A 16247-nucleotide genomic window follows, 5' to 3' on the forward strand; every position below is an offset into this window, starting at 1 on the left:
TCCCCCTCTGCCCTGAGGCCAGCCTCCTTGTCCCATCTGACACCCTAAGCGATCTCAGCTCCCCTGGGGTAAACCCTTCCCACCTGCAGGCCAGCCTCCTCACTCCCCTTCACCCTCTCCTTGGCACCACTGCTCAGGCTCCTCACCTGTCTGGAACACCTCATTCTTCTACCCAAGCCCCATCCACCCTTAAAGGCCTAGCTGAGGCCCCACTGCTCTGTGGGGCCCCCCCCACCCCCCCCATCAGGTGAGCTCCGTTCCCTGGACTCATCTATCCTTAGGGCTTAACCGGGTGGCTGAGCACTTACCTGCCCTTTCATTCATTCATTCATTCACCCTACTCTGTGCTGCATCCAGGTCGGGGAGGAGGCCAGGAAAGAAAAAGGGGGAGAAGGGGATGTAGACTGAGATGGAGGTGAAGAGGAAGGAAAGGGGAGGAGATTGGGGGGGGAGGGAGGGAGGGAATGGGACAGGAGGGGAGAGGGAGGAGGGGAGCAGAGGGGAGAGGGAGGGAGGAGGGAAGGAGGCTGCTGTGCATTAGCTCTAAAGGCTGGAAGCCCTCAGTTCTGTGCCCAGTATAAGTAAGAAGGGCCAACGTCTTGGGCCCAGACATTCCAAGGCCTTTATGCTTATTCAGCTAGACCACCAGCTGGTCACATGCCCTCTCCTCTGTCTCTGCTCACAGTACTCCTTCCCTGCCCTGGTGGGTTCAGAGATACGGAATCTCACTAGGCTAAAAACTCAGCTGAGGGGCCCTCGTCCCAGATTCCGCCCCCCTTCTTCCCTTCCCTGGCTCCTGGCACACACATGTAAAGGTGTGTGCACCACCCAGGAGCTGGACAGGGGCTACCCCTTGTGCTCTGTGCCCTGTGGGGAGGTCAGAGGGAGTGTTTCATTCTCACCTACCCCCAATGTACGGGGCCACTCTGCTCCGATGCCCCCTGCCGATCCTCTGGCCCTTGGGGTTTTGAAGGTGATAGAAACCTTCATCCCCACCAGAATATTCTTCCCCTTTCTCCTTAGAATGAAAGCATAAATTATCTCCTTTGGGGTAATCAAATTCAACTGAATTCATAATCGGTACATTCCCTGGGTAAGAAAGAAGCCATCTGGATGTTGGGTGAGACTCTTCTGTGGCTCTGGAGACAGGCAGTTCTCACCTCCCACTCTCTGAGCCCAACAGCCACCTCCTCACCTGCTTCAGGCCACGCGGCCTCTGCTGGCCCTGAAAGTGTTTCCTTTGACTGTTGGTCCTGTGTTCAGTTGATGACTGTGTCATCATTCAAGTCCCCACACCTGCCTTGGTTGGCTTCCTCTCCTGAGGGCGACAGAGAAGGCCAGTGATGAAGGGGACGGTGGAGGGAAAGGACAGAGGCTAAGGAGGTAGAGGGATAGAGCTTCATCCCGGCAGACAGTGTAAGGGAGAGATGGGAAGAGGAGAAAAGAGTAGGGAGGAGTAGATTCTGGGGGGAGCGGGGGAGGGGGTAGTAGACCTCTCTATCTCTTGCGCTGGGTAGGAGACAAAGTTTTAGGGGCGTTCACACCTGTTCCCTTTACTTTCCTGGGAACCCCTGGTGTGGTTTCATGATGTGATTTGAAAGGTTAGATACTGGCTATGAATTGCCAGGGTGGCCCCGGTGGGTCCTAGGGGTCTTCAAGGACACCGACATTGGCAGTAGAGGCTGGTTACCTCTCTGCTTCTCCTTCCCCTGCCCAGGCCATTGGGCAAGGGCTTGAAGACCCTCCCAGCTGCCCCTCAGGGGTTCTCCTGGGTCTTAGGGAGCCTCCTGCACCGGGCTGGGCAAGAAGGAGGTGACCCAGAGGAGCCAGCCTCCCCCAAGGAGCAGCAGGGCACACTCCTGTCTGCACTCTGTTGCACTGCTGACAAACCCCTCCACCCCACCCCCATCGAGCTGTACATTAAGCAGTTCAGGCTGCAAGATTCAGTGGACAGATAGAGGCTTTCGAATCAGTGTTTCTGGGCTAAATGTCCTGATCACTTAGCAGTTAGTGAGTGGCCTCTGATGATCAAGTTTCCTTATCAATAAAAGGCAGTAACAATCCCAACCTCGAGGTTTCTGAAGAGGATTAAATGAAGTGATATTTGCCTGAAACATAGCAGGTGCTTAGTCCAACTTAATCCCCCCGCTCCAGACACTTCTGCCCACCTCCATTCCATCCCCCTAGAAATGGAGGGGGAAGGGGGAAAGTATGTATTCACATCAACCACAGCGTCCTCCAGATTAGGCATTAAAATGTTTATTACTCTTTTCACTGAGCTGCATGTAGGAATAGGAATTTGTAAAAGGTAAGAAATGCTTTGCACATAACAAAGGGAATGGAAATAATAGGCAAAACTCTACATGAAAGAGGCCTGAATAGCTCAGAGCCAGCAGCAGAGACTTTTGTATTAGGAGCTCCAGCAAATCTCCTTCTCTGTCCTCTGGAGCGTGGGCAGGACAGAAAGCTTCTGGTTGGACCAGGGACTGGGAAGGTTTCCAGTGGTAGGAGGAAAACAGTAAGATGGCCGTCTTGTAAAAGGGAGACAGTAGGACTCGGGCTCGTGGCCTTGTTTCTTTCCGTATGATGCCAGAGGGGAGAGCTTGATAGCTGTCTCCCAACAACATCTGCATCTACGTCCTTGTCACCCCCAGATCAGTGAGTCTTCGTTTTTAGGGTCTCTCTGTGCTGTTTCACCAGGGAGCCAATCCACTCCATGGTTTTCTGCTTGGCTTCCTCCCAGCTGAAGAGTGGCTTATACCCCAGATCCCTCTGAGCTTTCTTATAGGAGAAGGTAAATACACTATTTAACAATGTCACTGTGTGGCGGTTGAAGGGGGGTTGATATTTGTAAATTGGACTGAGCAGGAAGCTCACTATTTCCAGTAGGAAGGCAAGCCAGTACTCCAGAAATATAGGAAGGCTCATTCTGGAATCCAGGGAGAAGCCCCATTCCTTGCTCAAAGTGTAATTGAGGTCATCATAGCTTTGGTGAGGTGTGTCATCTGAGATGTAATAGAACTGTCCTCGGACACTTGGGGCCTTCTTGGGGTCCCGTAGGGCCCTCAAGGCCAGAATGTGAGCCCAGGCCACATTGCCAACATAGACAGGGTTGACTACAGAGAACTTGCTATGATGTGTCAGGATGCCATTGTTCCTCAGGGCCTTGTATATATAGTCATAAAGGAATATGCTTCCTTCCCCATAGATATACATGGGCCTTAAGGCACAGGTGTGCAGGGTGCCGCCGTTTTTAAGAGCCCACCCGTTAGCAGCCAGCACTGCCTTCTCTGCGAGCTTTTTGCTGTAGGGGTATGGAGCAGACCATCTTGATTCGAGATGCTCTTCTTCGTGGCCATTCTGGATGATCTCCCTGTAGGAGTTGGGCCCAGCCACCTCTATGGTGCTGGTATAGATGAAGGTCGGCACATTAGCCTGGGCACAGGCTTCCAACAGCAGCTGGGTACCTGCCCGTGGGGAGTACACCGTCAGTGTCAACAAATAACCCAAAGGCCCAACCATGCCCACCGCCCCCCCCAGGTGAGGTGGTTATTGCAGATCAGGAGTGCATTCCTCTGTGCCTCCGACCTACGAGCTGAACATGCTATAGCCGTAGGAAAAATGCAAAATTGCCAAAATGAGAAGAAGCCGGCCTTTGGGTTCTGGAGAGCAAGAATTTCTAGGCTTTTTGGATTTCCTGGACCTGTGTGTGTACCTTGAATTCTGGAAAAGGACAGAGGGTTGCTATTTTATATTTTGCTGAGTGAAGACATTAGAAAATTATCATTTATCCCGGTCGCCTGGGTGGCTCAGTCGGTTAAGCAACTGCCTTCGGCTCAGGTCATGATCCCAGGGTCCTGGGATCGAGTCCCACATCAGGCTCCCTGCAGAGCCTGATGCAGGGAGCCTGCTTCTCCCTCTCCCACTCCCCTTGCTTGTGTTCCCTCTCTCGCTGTGTCCCTCCGTCAAATAAATAAATAAAATCTTTAAAAAAAAAAAAAAAAGAAAATTATCATTTATCCCTACCACTTCATTAAAAACAGTTTATTTTAAATAAAAAAAAAATTATGAGGCCATACTCTCCGAATATGGACTGGAATTTTACCTAGTCCTGATTGAGTGCTCCCTACAAAGGCCACTCCTAATTCTGACTGTGACTCCCTTTACCCAGGTCTGAAAAGTGAGGGTGATAAACCGTCCTTTTACTTAGTATTCTGGAGCCTGGCACTGGCCTTCTGTGTTGAGCTTGGTGGAGAACCGGAAGGGGAAGTGTGCCCTCTGGTGGTTAATACCTATAATGGGAGGATCTTGCAGAATCCCTTTAGCTGGGGGAGGTAATGCAGAGCGCCTTCTCCACAAGAAAGAACATTCCCCGCAAAGCATCGTTTTTTATTTCTCTCTCTCTCTCTCTCTCTTTTTTTTGGTATTAAAAATAATCCTTTTTAAGGTCTTTGTGCAATTTGATTTTTGGGAGAGACAGACTCATTTTTTAAAAAAATCAAAACTAGAGGCTGAGAAAATTTGGGGCCAATTGAACTGCAGAGGGAAAAATGACCATTATTTGAAGTATCTTCTAAACCTGGAACTGACATTAGTTTTAATTAACTGATGCCTCTACCACTTCTCAGGGATTTCAAATCCTCTGCTGTTGGGAGTCCTGGAGAGCAGGAATTAGCAGAGGGGGCTAAAAAGGAAAACTTGGTTAATTTAGCAGCACCCTCCTTGCAGTGTGGGAGTGATGAGGGTATGGCTAAGTAGAAACTAGAAAGGGTCTTTTTTGAGACTGTGCTACTTTAGGCTGGAGACCCTAAAGCAATGAGTTGCTTTAGAAAAGGAGCCTCTGTCTAACGACTAACTTTGTAGAGCAGGTCATGAGAACCAGATGCGATTGGGGGTTGGGGCACTGTGGTCCTAGAGAGACTGGCCTCCAGGGCTCAGAAGGATGACTTTGCTTGTGAAGCTAATAAGGGATTTAAGCTAATCTCTTACATAAAGGTGTCTAGTTTTAAAGTAGGTTGGAAAGCCACAATCCAGAAAGAACCACCAGGCATTTAAGGGATGAGGATCTAAGGAGGGTGTACTTTGGGCACCTAGCTAGAAACGACCCTTTAATAGCAGACCCAGCAGTGAGCTGAAGAAGTACTCTTATGGAGAAGGGGAAGCTATTACCATTAAGAAGATATCATGGGGAGGCCAGTCCTGCCAGACTGCTGTGAACTAGCTTTGCAGGTCTCTTGAGAGGAATCCTTTGGGGTGAGCAGGAAGGTGCTAGATGTTCTCATTACGCTGGGTGATCCTGCACAGTCCTGCCTGAAGGAAACTGGCCTGGAGCTGTGGCTCTTTGCTCACAGTGGACACGGGGGCCCTTCTATCACAGAGCTCTTAGTTCTTGGCCTTACTGTGTGACCACCAGCTTAGAGGTGCACAGAAGGGCTAAAATGATGACCAGGGAGGCACTTGTAAGATCTGGTCTTCGCCCAGGGGAAGCAGAAGGTAGTTGGATCATGAGAGTTCAAGGTTGGCTTAGAGTCGATGCTTGATTGGAGCTGCAGTAAAGAGAGCTTTTGTGGCCTTTGGAGACACGGGTGTGGGTTTAAATTCTAGCTTTCCTACTCAGAGGGACTTGGACAAGTTTCTTAGCTTTGCTCAGCCCCAGTTTCCTCATCTAAAAAACTGAGCATAACAGCCTTGAATCTCTCAGTGGTGATAAGAAAAAGCAGCTGGAGCAGGCTCAGCGGGTGTTCAGTGATGGGGGCCTCCCCTCCCTTCCTGGTCTGTTTTCTGAGCCTCATTCGCCCACCTCACTCCATATCCTCCCTGGGATACTATACCCTTCAGATTGACATTCATGATGGTCTCTCGGTGAATGACATTCATGACGTCAATGACAGAAGCGGTGTGAATGACAACTGAAGTGCCCTGGCAGGCTCTCTTCAGGCACTGCTCATCCAGAATGTCTCCTTCCACCATGATCACCTTGGTCTTGCTCTGGAGCTCTGTGTGAACATGAATCAGGTCATTGGAAGGCTTTCTGGATCTGGAAGTTTCCTGATAAAGGTGGTGTTTACCCAGGGGGAGGGTGGAGATGGGAGATAAATCCATGGAAGGAACAAGTAAACAAAGACACAGAAGTCAGAATGTGTAGCATTTATTGGGAAAGAGCAAACATCCGTTTCCACCCCTTTTTATTCTTTAAAAAAAAAAAAAGAATTTGTGCAGTGAGGAGTCAAGTATGCCTGGGATGAAAATTGTTAAAGAGATTCATGGGAAGTTCATAAAATTCATTAAGGAGAGTGGGGTGATTATGGAGCGTGGATATAAGAGGAAAGAATTTGAATTTAATTCTGTAGGGAATGAGGAATCCCGCCTGGATTTGGCACAAGAAGAGAAACATAAACAGAGTTGTGGTGTAGGTGCAGCCAACCCTGGCTGCAGTATGTAAAATGGATCGGTGTGGTGCATCTAAGAGGGAGCAAAGCAATCGAGAGATTAATCGAGAGAGCAATCGAGAGAATGTCTGCAGCAAAGTTCGGAGGAGGAGGACAGAACCAGGGCTCCCACAGCAGAAGCAGGGAAGGGGAGGGATACACACGCTTGACTTTTCAGACCTTATGCAGCCGGCTCCTTGTTCTTACTGGAGAGAGACCGAGAGGAAGAGCAAGAGTCCATGTCAGCCTGAGTATTTCCTGCTTAGGTAGACCAGAAGGATAGGGAAGCCAGTAACAGGGAATTTAGAAAGGGTCCAAATGAGAGATCTAACTGAAAAAAAAACCTTATTAGATATCATCTAAAGCAGATATCAGTGCTGAAAATGAGTCCACCACCAAGGGACTAACTTTCTGGCCATCTAGCTAAGGACAGTGGCTTGAACCTCAGGGTCTTCAGCTCCTCTGAAATCCACCGGAAGGGGGGTCCTGCCAGTAACATCATCACCTCAGACGAGCCCGTGACCTAAACATGGTGCTACATATGGTTTGGATAAATACTCTACACTTACTTTGTGCGTTCTGCTTTGCACACAACTCTCACAGCGTTCTGGTTCTTCTTTCACAGCTATCTCATGACATAGGTATTCCGATTTCCACTATACAGGCAAGGCAACTCCGTCGGAGACAGGTGAAGGGGCAGGGCTGAGTCACACTTCCAGTGAAGACTCAAGCCTGCTCCCTGCCTTCAAGCTTTGTTCTCTTTCCCCTGTCACCCAAGTGCAGGACTCACGCTTTTTTTTTTTCCTGAGGCAGATAAGGATAAGTCTAAGTATGTATGTATGTATGTATTTAAAGGATAAGGCAATTTAACTGAAATCGGCAATGGAGGCCAGAGAACAGTGAGAGAGAAACTCAGAGTGAAAAATCCAGGGCAGGGAAATTTCCTTCCTGGGTTACAACTTGGAAGAACCCTCTGCTCTCCCTAAGCCTCTGCCAAGTTTGCTCTGCCCTGAGCTAGTTCCCATGGTTGGGCAACTCCAAGAAGGCCCTAAAGTGGGAGAAAGGCAGGGGAGAAGCTGCTGGGAATCAGTAGGATTTTCTCTGATTGGGTCTCCTCTGCCTTTCCCCGACCTTCTTCTGTCTCTCTGATGCTGACTTCAGCAGACAGGCTCAGATCAACCTATTAGTTTGCAAGGGTGCAGAGAGACCAGAAGAGGGCGCTGCAGATGTCTTGGTGGTGGAGGTAGAGCTCCCTCCCTCCTGGAGGCTCTGTGGACGGGACAAGTATTCTGCGCAGCTCAAATATACACTTGCTTATGTTATGTGGGCTGCATTGTAGGGAGGCCCAAAGAGAAGCTACTAGACAAATTAGTGGCTAAGAGCACAGCCTCTGCAGTTAGACCTTCGGGTTCAATTCCAGTGTTGCCATTTTTCAGCTGGGGGACCTTGAACAAGTTAGTCTTTGCTGTGGTCTGAGTGTTTGTGTCCCTCCAAATTCACGTGTTGAAATCCTTATGACAATGTGATGCTGTTAGGAGATGGGCCCTTTGGAAGGTGATCAGATCGTGAGGGTTTGACCCTCATGAGGGGATCAGTATTCCTATAAATGAGATCCCAGAGAGAGCCCTCTCCCCTTGTACGGTGTGAGGGCACAGCAAGAAGACACGGCTCTGAACCAGGGAGGGGGCTCTCACCAGAGCCTCACTCTGCTTTGCTCTTGGATTTCTGCCCCCAGAACTGTGAGAAATAAAATTTCTGATGTGTTTAAGCCACCCAGCCTGTGGTATCTTGTTGTAGCAGCCTTGACAGACTAAGACAACTTTCTGTGCCTGCTTTCTCATCTTCAAAAAAGAGGAGGATAATATTACCCATCCCCAGAGATGTTACGAGGAGCAAATGAGTTGACACGCATAGAACACTGAGCACAGCGCCTGGCACAGAACAACCACCGTGAGGATTCTCCATTGTGAGCTGTACAGAGCCCCTGCCCATCCTGGACACCACCTGACTGGTCACACAGGGGAACCCTTCGTCTAGGTTGAACATTGCCTTTCCCGGGCCTCAGCTGTCAGACCGTAAGTATTACTGAGACGTAAGGTCTGCAAACAGTTGATGTTGATCATGTATGTTCATGTGTGTTCATCAGAGGCATCGTTGAAGCAGAGGGTGGAGGAAATAAGACATCTGAGATGTTCAGAGCACAGGAAAGAAGAGGAGAAGAGTGATGTGCGCAGTCCTGGAGGGCGGTGTGGCTGGGGGGTCTCCGTGTGGGGAGGTGGGGTCTTCTGGGCACCAGGGGCCTGCATGTTGACGTCCAGACCGCAGGGGCTGGGGAGGGGGACAGGGATTGCTTTGGGGACACACAGTGGGGAAATGGGAGAGACTGGAGACTCACTTTGCCAAGAGGCAGCCCTGGAGCCCTATGACTGGGGCGTCTGTGATGAGGCTCTACTCTGAGCCCTGAGGTCCGTTAATCAGAAGGCCTCCGCAAGTCGCTTTACCTTTGTATACCTCAATTTCCTCAACATGCTGTTGGGTGAGACCCCGTTCCTACTTTCCTCACAGGGCTGTTTTGAGGATTTGGGGGGTGAAACAGGTTTTATAAATCTAGCTTTTGCTTTTGCACCAGGGGCAGCAGTCTGGGAAAACAGCAGAGCGGTGAGCAGATTCTGCAGTCACTTTTCTTGTGGTGATGAGCAGGGACAAATGGGAAGAAGAGATGTACAGGGAATCCACATGAGGAATCCACACTCTGGAGCCTCACACTCTGTCTCTGGCTCCCTCCCACGCTGTACGCTGTGTGTCCTCTTCACCTTCCTCCCTCACACCCTGTCTCTCTCTCTCTCACACACACACATGCATGCACACACACACATGCATACACACATGCACACACACACATGCACACACACTCAGCTTCACCTTTACTGGAGATGCTGAGTGAAGCCACAGAAAGACCAGGGCACTCAAGCAGGGCAGGGAACCCCTAGCAGGGTCTCCAGGGTAACGGGGCTTGCTTGCCCTTTGCAGATGTTGCACAGCCATGGCCAAGTCCACGGTCCTCAGAACATTAAAGAGTTGTTGACAAGGGAGAGAAATGTGATTTTATAAATGAGAAGAAAAGAGACCTAGAGGCCAGAGTGGCTGGCTTACAGTCATCCGGATCTCTAGTTCCGGATCAGGGTCAGACCCAGTCTCCTGACAGCCCTGTATCTCTTATACCACACCACCTGTGATTTCCTTTCTGATGACTTTGGACAGGGGATCAGCCTCGGTTTGGCTACAACTTTCCTTGATTTGCTAGACAAGAACCCCTCCCCCATACCTGTGAGGGGGTTAAGATGGAGCTACCCACCCATGAACTCAAGTTCACTTACTAGAAAATTCCTCCCGCTGTTCCGGTCTGAAGACTTTGTCCAGTGCCCGGATCTCCTGCAGCTCCTTCTCCTCCACCAACAAGCGAACGATCCTTTGACCCAGAAACCCTCCTGCACCTGTCACAAGGCAGCTCCACCCAGCCATGGTCAAATCTGGTTGCCAAGAAGCACTCTCCAGGAACAGAAAAATGGGGGGCAGATTAGATTACAGGGTGACCCTGGGATGGTCAGAAAGAGAGGTCAAGTCATTATAGGCTTACAAAAACCATTTTGTTCCCTCCACTCTGTTTTTGCAAAACTCCCATGCCCAGGAATAGTTGAAAGAAAATGAGAAAGCTCTAACCTGTTAGACTGTTGGAAGCCAGTTGAAAGAGCCTGGGTTCTGGTCTCATTATCTCCCAAAGGCAGGACTGGAGTTTTATGCACTCTTGTTCTTGGCTCAGCCTTTTCACCTTGAACTCTTACCACATACTTATTGCTCATGCCTTCTCCAGGTTCCCTCCTCCCCCAAAAGTAGTGACCTTTAACATATCTCTCATTCCTCCCAGGCACAGGAAGCATGTTTCAGGGCCACAGTGTGATAAAGGCTTGGTTCTCCCCGCAGCAAGACATCCGGCAGTCGGTGCCAGGTGTCTGGGCTCCACAGTCTGTGGATTTAAATGAAAAGACGAAATCTGCCAGCACAATGGGCATTTTTGCCTTGTGAAGTAAATGCATCTGGCGAGAAAATCCACTGTGCAGTCCATTAGCTCCTCTCTCAGAGTACCATTTGAAATGTTACTCTCTCGCAAAGTGTAGACCTTTGCAACGGTGGCAGCTCCAGTCACCCTTGAAGTTCTATGGGAAGGGACTCTTTTCCAACCCCATGTATCCAGAACCTCAATCCTGGCAACCTTTGGAGAGCTCTGGGGTGGGGAGGAAGATCTCCGTTGAAGGGAAGCCCTCTAGTGATAACTGTTTAGTTCTGTAAATTGGATAATGAGAATAGGTGTCTGCAGTTGTGGCCACAGTGGATCTTACGGACGTTTGCACACATCTCACATTTTGGTTGCAAAACCACTCTCCGCAGAGTCTAAGAGGATGCTGTGAATGCTTTTGGAGCCTGTGGCCCAAAGCTGTCCAAATACCACCACCATAAGCTCCTTTTTTCTGCTTTAAAAAATTGAGCTGTGATTTACACGCATTAAAACGTCCAGATCTTAAGTGTTAGTTCAATGAACCTTTACAATTACATACCCCACTGTAACCACCACCCAAGACAACATATGGAACATTTCCTTCACCTCAAAAAGTTCTTTCCTGCCCCTTTCCAGTCAGCTCCCACCTCCGCCCATCAATCTACCCCAGAAGCGATGACTTTCTGATTTTTAGTCCCAATAGATGCTCTTCTATTTTTTTCTCCTAAAGCCTTTATGGTTCCAGATATATTTACATATAGAACCCATGTGAAATTAAATTTTCCGTGTGGATTACAGAGAAATTTACTGTTGTATTTCTCTATTGTTTATCCCTTTTCTCTTCCATCAACTTCTTTTAATAATCTGTTTCCTTTTATTTGCTTTGGCTTCAATTTACTCTTGCTTTTCAAGGTTCTTAGGGTTAAAGCTTATTGATTTTATCCCTTTTCTTTTGACACTTAAAGCTATAAATGTCTCTCTAAGCACTGGGTTAGCCACATCCTACAATTTTGATGTATTGGATTTTTATCATCATTCAGGTAAAAATATTTTCTAATTTACCTGTGATTTCCTCTTTAACACATGAGTTATTCCAAAGTATGTTGTTTAATTTCAAAAATTGGGGATTTTCTAAATATCTTGTTTTTAATTGACTTCTAAGTTAATACTGTTGTGGTCAGAGCATACACTCTGTATGATTTTGACTCTTAGATATTTATGGAGACTTGTTTTGAAGTCTAGCATATGGTCCTGGTGAAAACACCACATGCGCTTGAAAAGAATGTTCTCTTAAATTGTTGGGAAAAATGCCCTACAAAGATTGGGTTTGACACCCTCCTCTGGATCTCTCTTTCTCCTTGTGTTGTGGCCATTCTCCTCTTCCTACTTGAGACCTGACTCCTCGTGCTGCAAACACACTTGCCTAGGGAAGTTGGACTGTAGTCACTGAGTTGTAGCAGCTTGTTCTCTGAAGACCTGTGGAGCCCTACCTGAGGCTACCAACGTGCATCAGACAGCTTTGCCTGCTAGAGTAATGCTGTAAGTGAACCATACACACCCCCTATCCTGTTCAGGACTGGGGTACTCATTCCCCTAGCTGTTGGAAGTGTTGGAGGCTGGCAGAATTTAGCCAGTGTCTCTCTGGGAATCGCTTTCAGCCAAAGAGCCAGTAGAACAAGAGTTTAGAGTCTCTGAGTGGAATAAATTCTATAAATTCTATAGAAAATGAGAAATAAATGAAGGGCAAGGCAGATGGCGGCCACAATATCACATATCTTTTATTTCCAAATAGCTTTATTGAGATATAATTTACATGCCATAAAATCCACTTACTTTAAGTGTGTAATCTACTATTTTAAATAAAATTATGGGCTTGTGTAACCATCACCACAATCCTGTTTTGGAACATTTCTGTCACCCCCAGAAGATCTCTTGTGCCCATTAGCGCACTCTAGGCAACTTCAAATTGACTTTCTGACTGTGAATTTGCCTTTTCAGGACATTATATGAATGGAGTCATACAGTATTTTGTCTTTTGCATCTGGTTTGTTTTACTTAGCATAATATCCTTTTTTTTTCTTTAAGCAAATATTCTTTTTTTTTATTATGTTATGTTAATCACCATACATTGCATCATTAGTTTTTGATATAGTGTTCCTTGATTCATTGTTTGCGTATAACACCCAGTGCTCCATGCAGTAAGCATAATATACTTTTGAGGTTCATCTCTGTTGTAGCATGTGTCCGTATTTCATTCCTTTTAGGGGCTGAATACTATTCCATTGTATGGATATACCATATTTGGTTTATTGGTTCACCAGTTGGTGGGTAATTGGACTTTTCCCACTTTTTGGACTATTACAGATAAAGCTGCTATGAATATCCCCATAAAGTGTTTGTATAGACCTATGTTTTCATTTCTCTTGAGTAGATAGGTAGGAGTGAAATCACTGAGACATACGGTAAATTTATCTTTAACTTAAGAAGGTGCCAAACTTTTTTCCAAAATGGCTACACTTCTCACCAGTATTGAGTGAATGTTTCAATTTTTTTCCACATTGTGCACCTTTTTTTTTTTTAAATTATAACTATCCTAGTGGGTAAGAAGTGGTGTCTCATCATGCTTTTGATTTGCATTTCCCTAATGACTAATGATGCTGAGTATGTGCTTATTGGATATTCCTATACCTTTTAGGTGAAATATCTGTTCAAATCTTTTGCCCATTTTCAATTGGGTTATTTACGTTCTTAATGGTGGATTGTAGGAGTACTTCATATTCTGGATACAAGTTCTTTAATAGATAAGTTAACCTAAAAAATAAAACTGCCAGTTAATTTACCAGCAAAAATGGGTTTATTCAGGAATAGCAGAGAATTGCAATCCTAGACAAGCAAGCTAGGACAGAACCATAGGCAAGTGCATAGAACAAAGAATAAGAGCACTTTTTTTTTTTTTTTTGAGGAAAAGGGGAAGCTGGGATGCTGTTATAAACAGAAAGTCAGAAAGTCCATTGGAGCAAACTTCCATTTTGAAGCATAGTAACTTTTCATTGATTGAGCTGTGACAGTCTCATTGGCTGGGCTCCTGCTGGGGGAGGAGGAAAGCCTTTTGGGGTAGTAAAGTGGTATCTACCTGCAAGGTGCCTCTCCTGTTGGGTATGCAATTGACGATGAGTGGTTGGGCATAATCGCTACCCCTGTTGGCCTACTGACTCCATCCTAAATGAAATTTCTTTTTATTAATTTCCACAGATAAATGATTTGAAAACATTTTGTCCAGTCTGTGGCTTATCTTTTCGTTTTCTTAATGCTGTCTTTTGAAGCACAAACATTTTTAATTTTGATGACATCCCATTTAAAAATTCTTTTCTTTGGGGTGTGCTGGGTGGCTCAGTTGGCTAAACGTGGACTCTGGGTTTCGGCTGAAGTCATGATCTCATGGGTCATGAGATTGAGCCCTGCCCTGGGCTCCACACCCAGCAGGGGGTCTGCTTGAAGATGTTCTCCCTCTGCCCCTCTCTCTGCTCGCAGGTGCACTCTCTCCCTAAAATCAATAAATAAATCTTAATTTTTTTTTCTTTTATCACTCATGTTTTTGTCCAACCCAAGGTCATAAAGATATTCACCTATGTCTTCTTCCAAGGGGTGTATAGTTTCAGCCTTTACATTTAGGTCTATGATCCATTTTGAGGGAATTTTTGCCTGTAGTGTGAGTTAATAATTTACATTCGTATGGCCACTTGATTTTGACAAAGATGCCAAGTAAATTCAACGGAGGAAAAGGATTTTTTTTTTTAAGATTTTATTTATTTATTTGACAGAGAGAGAGAGAAAGCACAAGTAGGCAGAGAGGCAGGCAGAGGGAGAGGGAGAAGCAGGCTCTCCACTGAGCAGGGAGCCCGATGTGGGGCTCAATCCCAGGACTCTGGGATCACGACCCGAGCCGAAGGCAGCCGCTCAACCGACTGAGCCATCCAGGCGCCCCAGAAAAGGATTTTTTTTAAGGCAAATGGTGCTGGGACAGCTGGAGAGTCTATGCGCTCAGGGAAGATCAGGACATGTCATGTAAGGTGTGGCCCATCTGCATCACTACCAGTAGACATGAGTGTTTGAGAATTCCCCAATATGCCATAGCATGGGTTAACCAATATGTTGTGTTAGGAAAACTCACAAAGACCAAGAATTGGCAAAGAAGTAGAAGGCATGATTTTCCCATCCTTCCATTCTACACTGATGCATAAGTGGTGCACAGTGTGGGTCTGCATTCCAGTGTAGGGACACTAGCCTCCTTTATTCTATGTTTGTATCATATAAACACAGAGAGCAGCTTTATCAATGGAGCAACGCACATGATGTTGGTGCCAGACAGTCTGGGTTTGGGAAGAAAGCCACTGGTCCACAGAGAGTGATTCAGGATGTAGTCCTTCATGCCGGGAAGAGTGGATCCCTCTTCTTGGTACCTTGCTAAACTCCTGGATCACTTTAGGACAATTATACCCCTTATGCCATCTAGAGAGGTAAGTTTGGGAAATGGAAGCATACAATAATTTTAAAGTCACAGGATTAGATGAACTGTACTGTGAGAATATTCATGGATAAAAGGAAAAGCCTCAGGACTAAATCCTGGGACAGAGATGACGATGTTTAGAGGTTTAACAGAGGAAGAGATGCCAGTTAATGAGCCTGAGCAGGAGCAGTGTGAGGCAGGAGGAAAACTGGAAGAGTGTGCCTCTATGAAAGTCAAGTGAAGAAAGTATTTCCAGAAGGAAAGTGTGGTCAACCATGTTGAATGGTGCTGGGCATCAAATGCCATGACAAAAAGAACTGACCTTTGGTTTTGGCAACATAGAGTTCATAATTAAGTTGGTAAGAGCAATTTTCATGAAAAGGTATGTTGAAAGTCCTACTGGAATGTGTTGGATTGAAAGTGCAATTGTAGTGCATTGAGTCCAAAAGAAGTTAAGAGAGTGACTACAAAAAAAACCCAACAAACAAACAAACAAACAAAACCCTCACCTTTTCAAGGAGTTGCACCATGAAGATCTCCCTAGAGACATGTTAGTGGGGTCAAGAGTTTGTTGCTGTGGTTGTCACACTGTTTTTGAAATGGGATGCTCCCTTCATTGCTGAATCCTTAATATCTAGCACAGTCCATGGCACATAGTAGATGTTCAAAAATTGTTGAACGTTTTACTGGATGAAGTGTCTATGTCTTATACATGTTTATATTCCCATAAGAAATACACATCATTTGACACATTATAGGCACTTAATTAATGTTTGCTGAATGAATGAACGAATGAAAGGATACATGGACAATCAAGGTCTTCCAAAATGTCTTAATGCTTTTGAAAACCTTACGGACTAATACATAAATGTAAAAGGAAATAGAAGAGAGCAGTGATCACAGAAATAAGTGTACTAGAAAGCTGCCCATATTAATGGGACTCCCCATATCTGCCTGTCTGTCTCTCCAGTCTTCGAGGCAGCAATTTGCCCTGTAATCTCCCCTCTCTTACAGATCCAAGAAGAGTTATTAATCTTTCAGTTTGTTCACCTTTTTCACCTATTGTTAGGATGGAGTGGTGATTTCCAAGCTCCTTATGTGTGGAACCTACATGTAATATCTCATTTCATTTTCAATACAAACTATATTTTTAGAACATTTTTAAGTTCACAGCAAAATCAGGCAGAAAGTACAAAGAATTCCCATGTATACATGCACAGCCGGACCCATTAACAACATCCTAAACCAGAGTGGTATA

The 16247-nt window shown here is 46.3% G+C and overlaps 1 protein-coding gene across 1 annotated transcript; it reads right to left on the bottom strand.

The window, feature by feature from the left end:
- Window positions 1-2245: 2245 nt before the first annotated feature.
- HSD3B2 (hydroxy-delta-5-steroid dehydrogenase, 3 beta- and steroid delta-isomerase 2) lies at window positions 2246-10198 on the bottom strand. Its single transcript, XM_034990281.1, has 4 exons — window positions 10149-10198; window positions 9806-10023; window positions 5832-5996; window positions 2246-3467 (listed from the first exon to the last, which is right to left on the bottom strand). The coding sequence occupies exons 2-4, from the start codon at window positions 9948-9950 to the stop codon at window positions 2656-2658; spliced, it is 1122 nt and encodes a 373-aa protein (XP_034846172.1). The 5' UTR covers window positions 9951-10023; window positions 10149-10198; the 3' UTR covers window positions 2246-2655.
- Window positions 10199-16247: the final 6049 nt, after the last annotated feature.

The sequence above is a fragment of the Mirounga leonina genome, unplaced genomic scaffold (assembly GCF_011800145.1).
Source record: "Mirounga leonina isolate KUSES-001 unplaced genomic scaffold, KU_Mleo_1.0 Mir_507, whole genome shotgun sequence".
In the NCBI taxonomy this organism is placed as follows: Eukaryota; Metazoa; Chordata; class Mammalia; order Carnivora; family Phocidae; genus Mirounga; species Mirounga leonina.

Coding starts and splice junctions, on each gene's coding strand:
- HSD3B2 (XM_034990281.1), bottom strand. CDS start 9,950: ATGGCTGGGTGGAGCTGCCTTGTGACAGGTGCAGGAGGGTTTCTGGGT. Junction 5,997..9,805: donor ACAGCGGGAGGAATTTTCTA/GTAAGTGAACTT, acceptor ATGTTCACACAG/AGCTCCAGAGCAAGACCAAG. Junction 3,468..5,831: donor CATGAATGTCAATCTGAAGG/GTATAGTATCCC, acceptor CCCCACGGGCAG/GTACCCAGCTGCTGTTGGAA.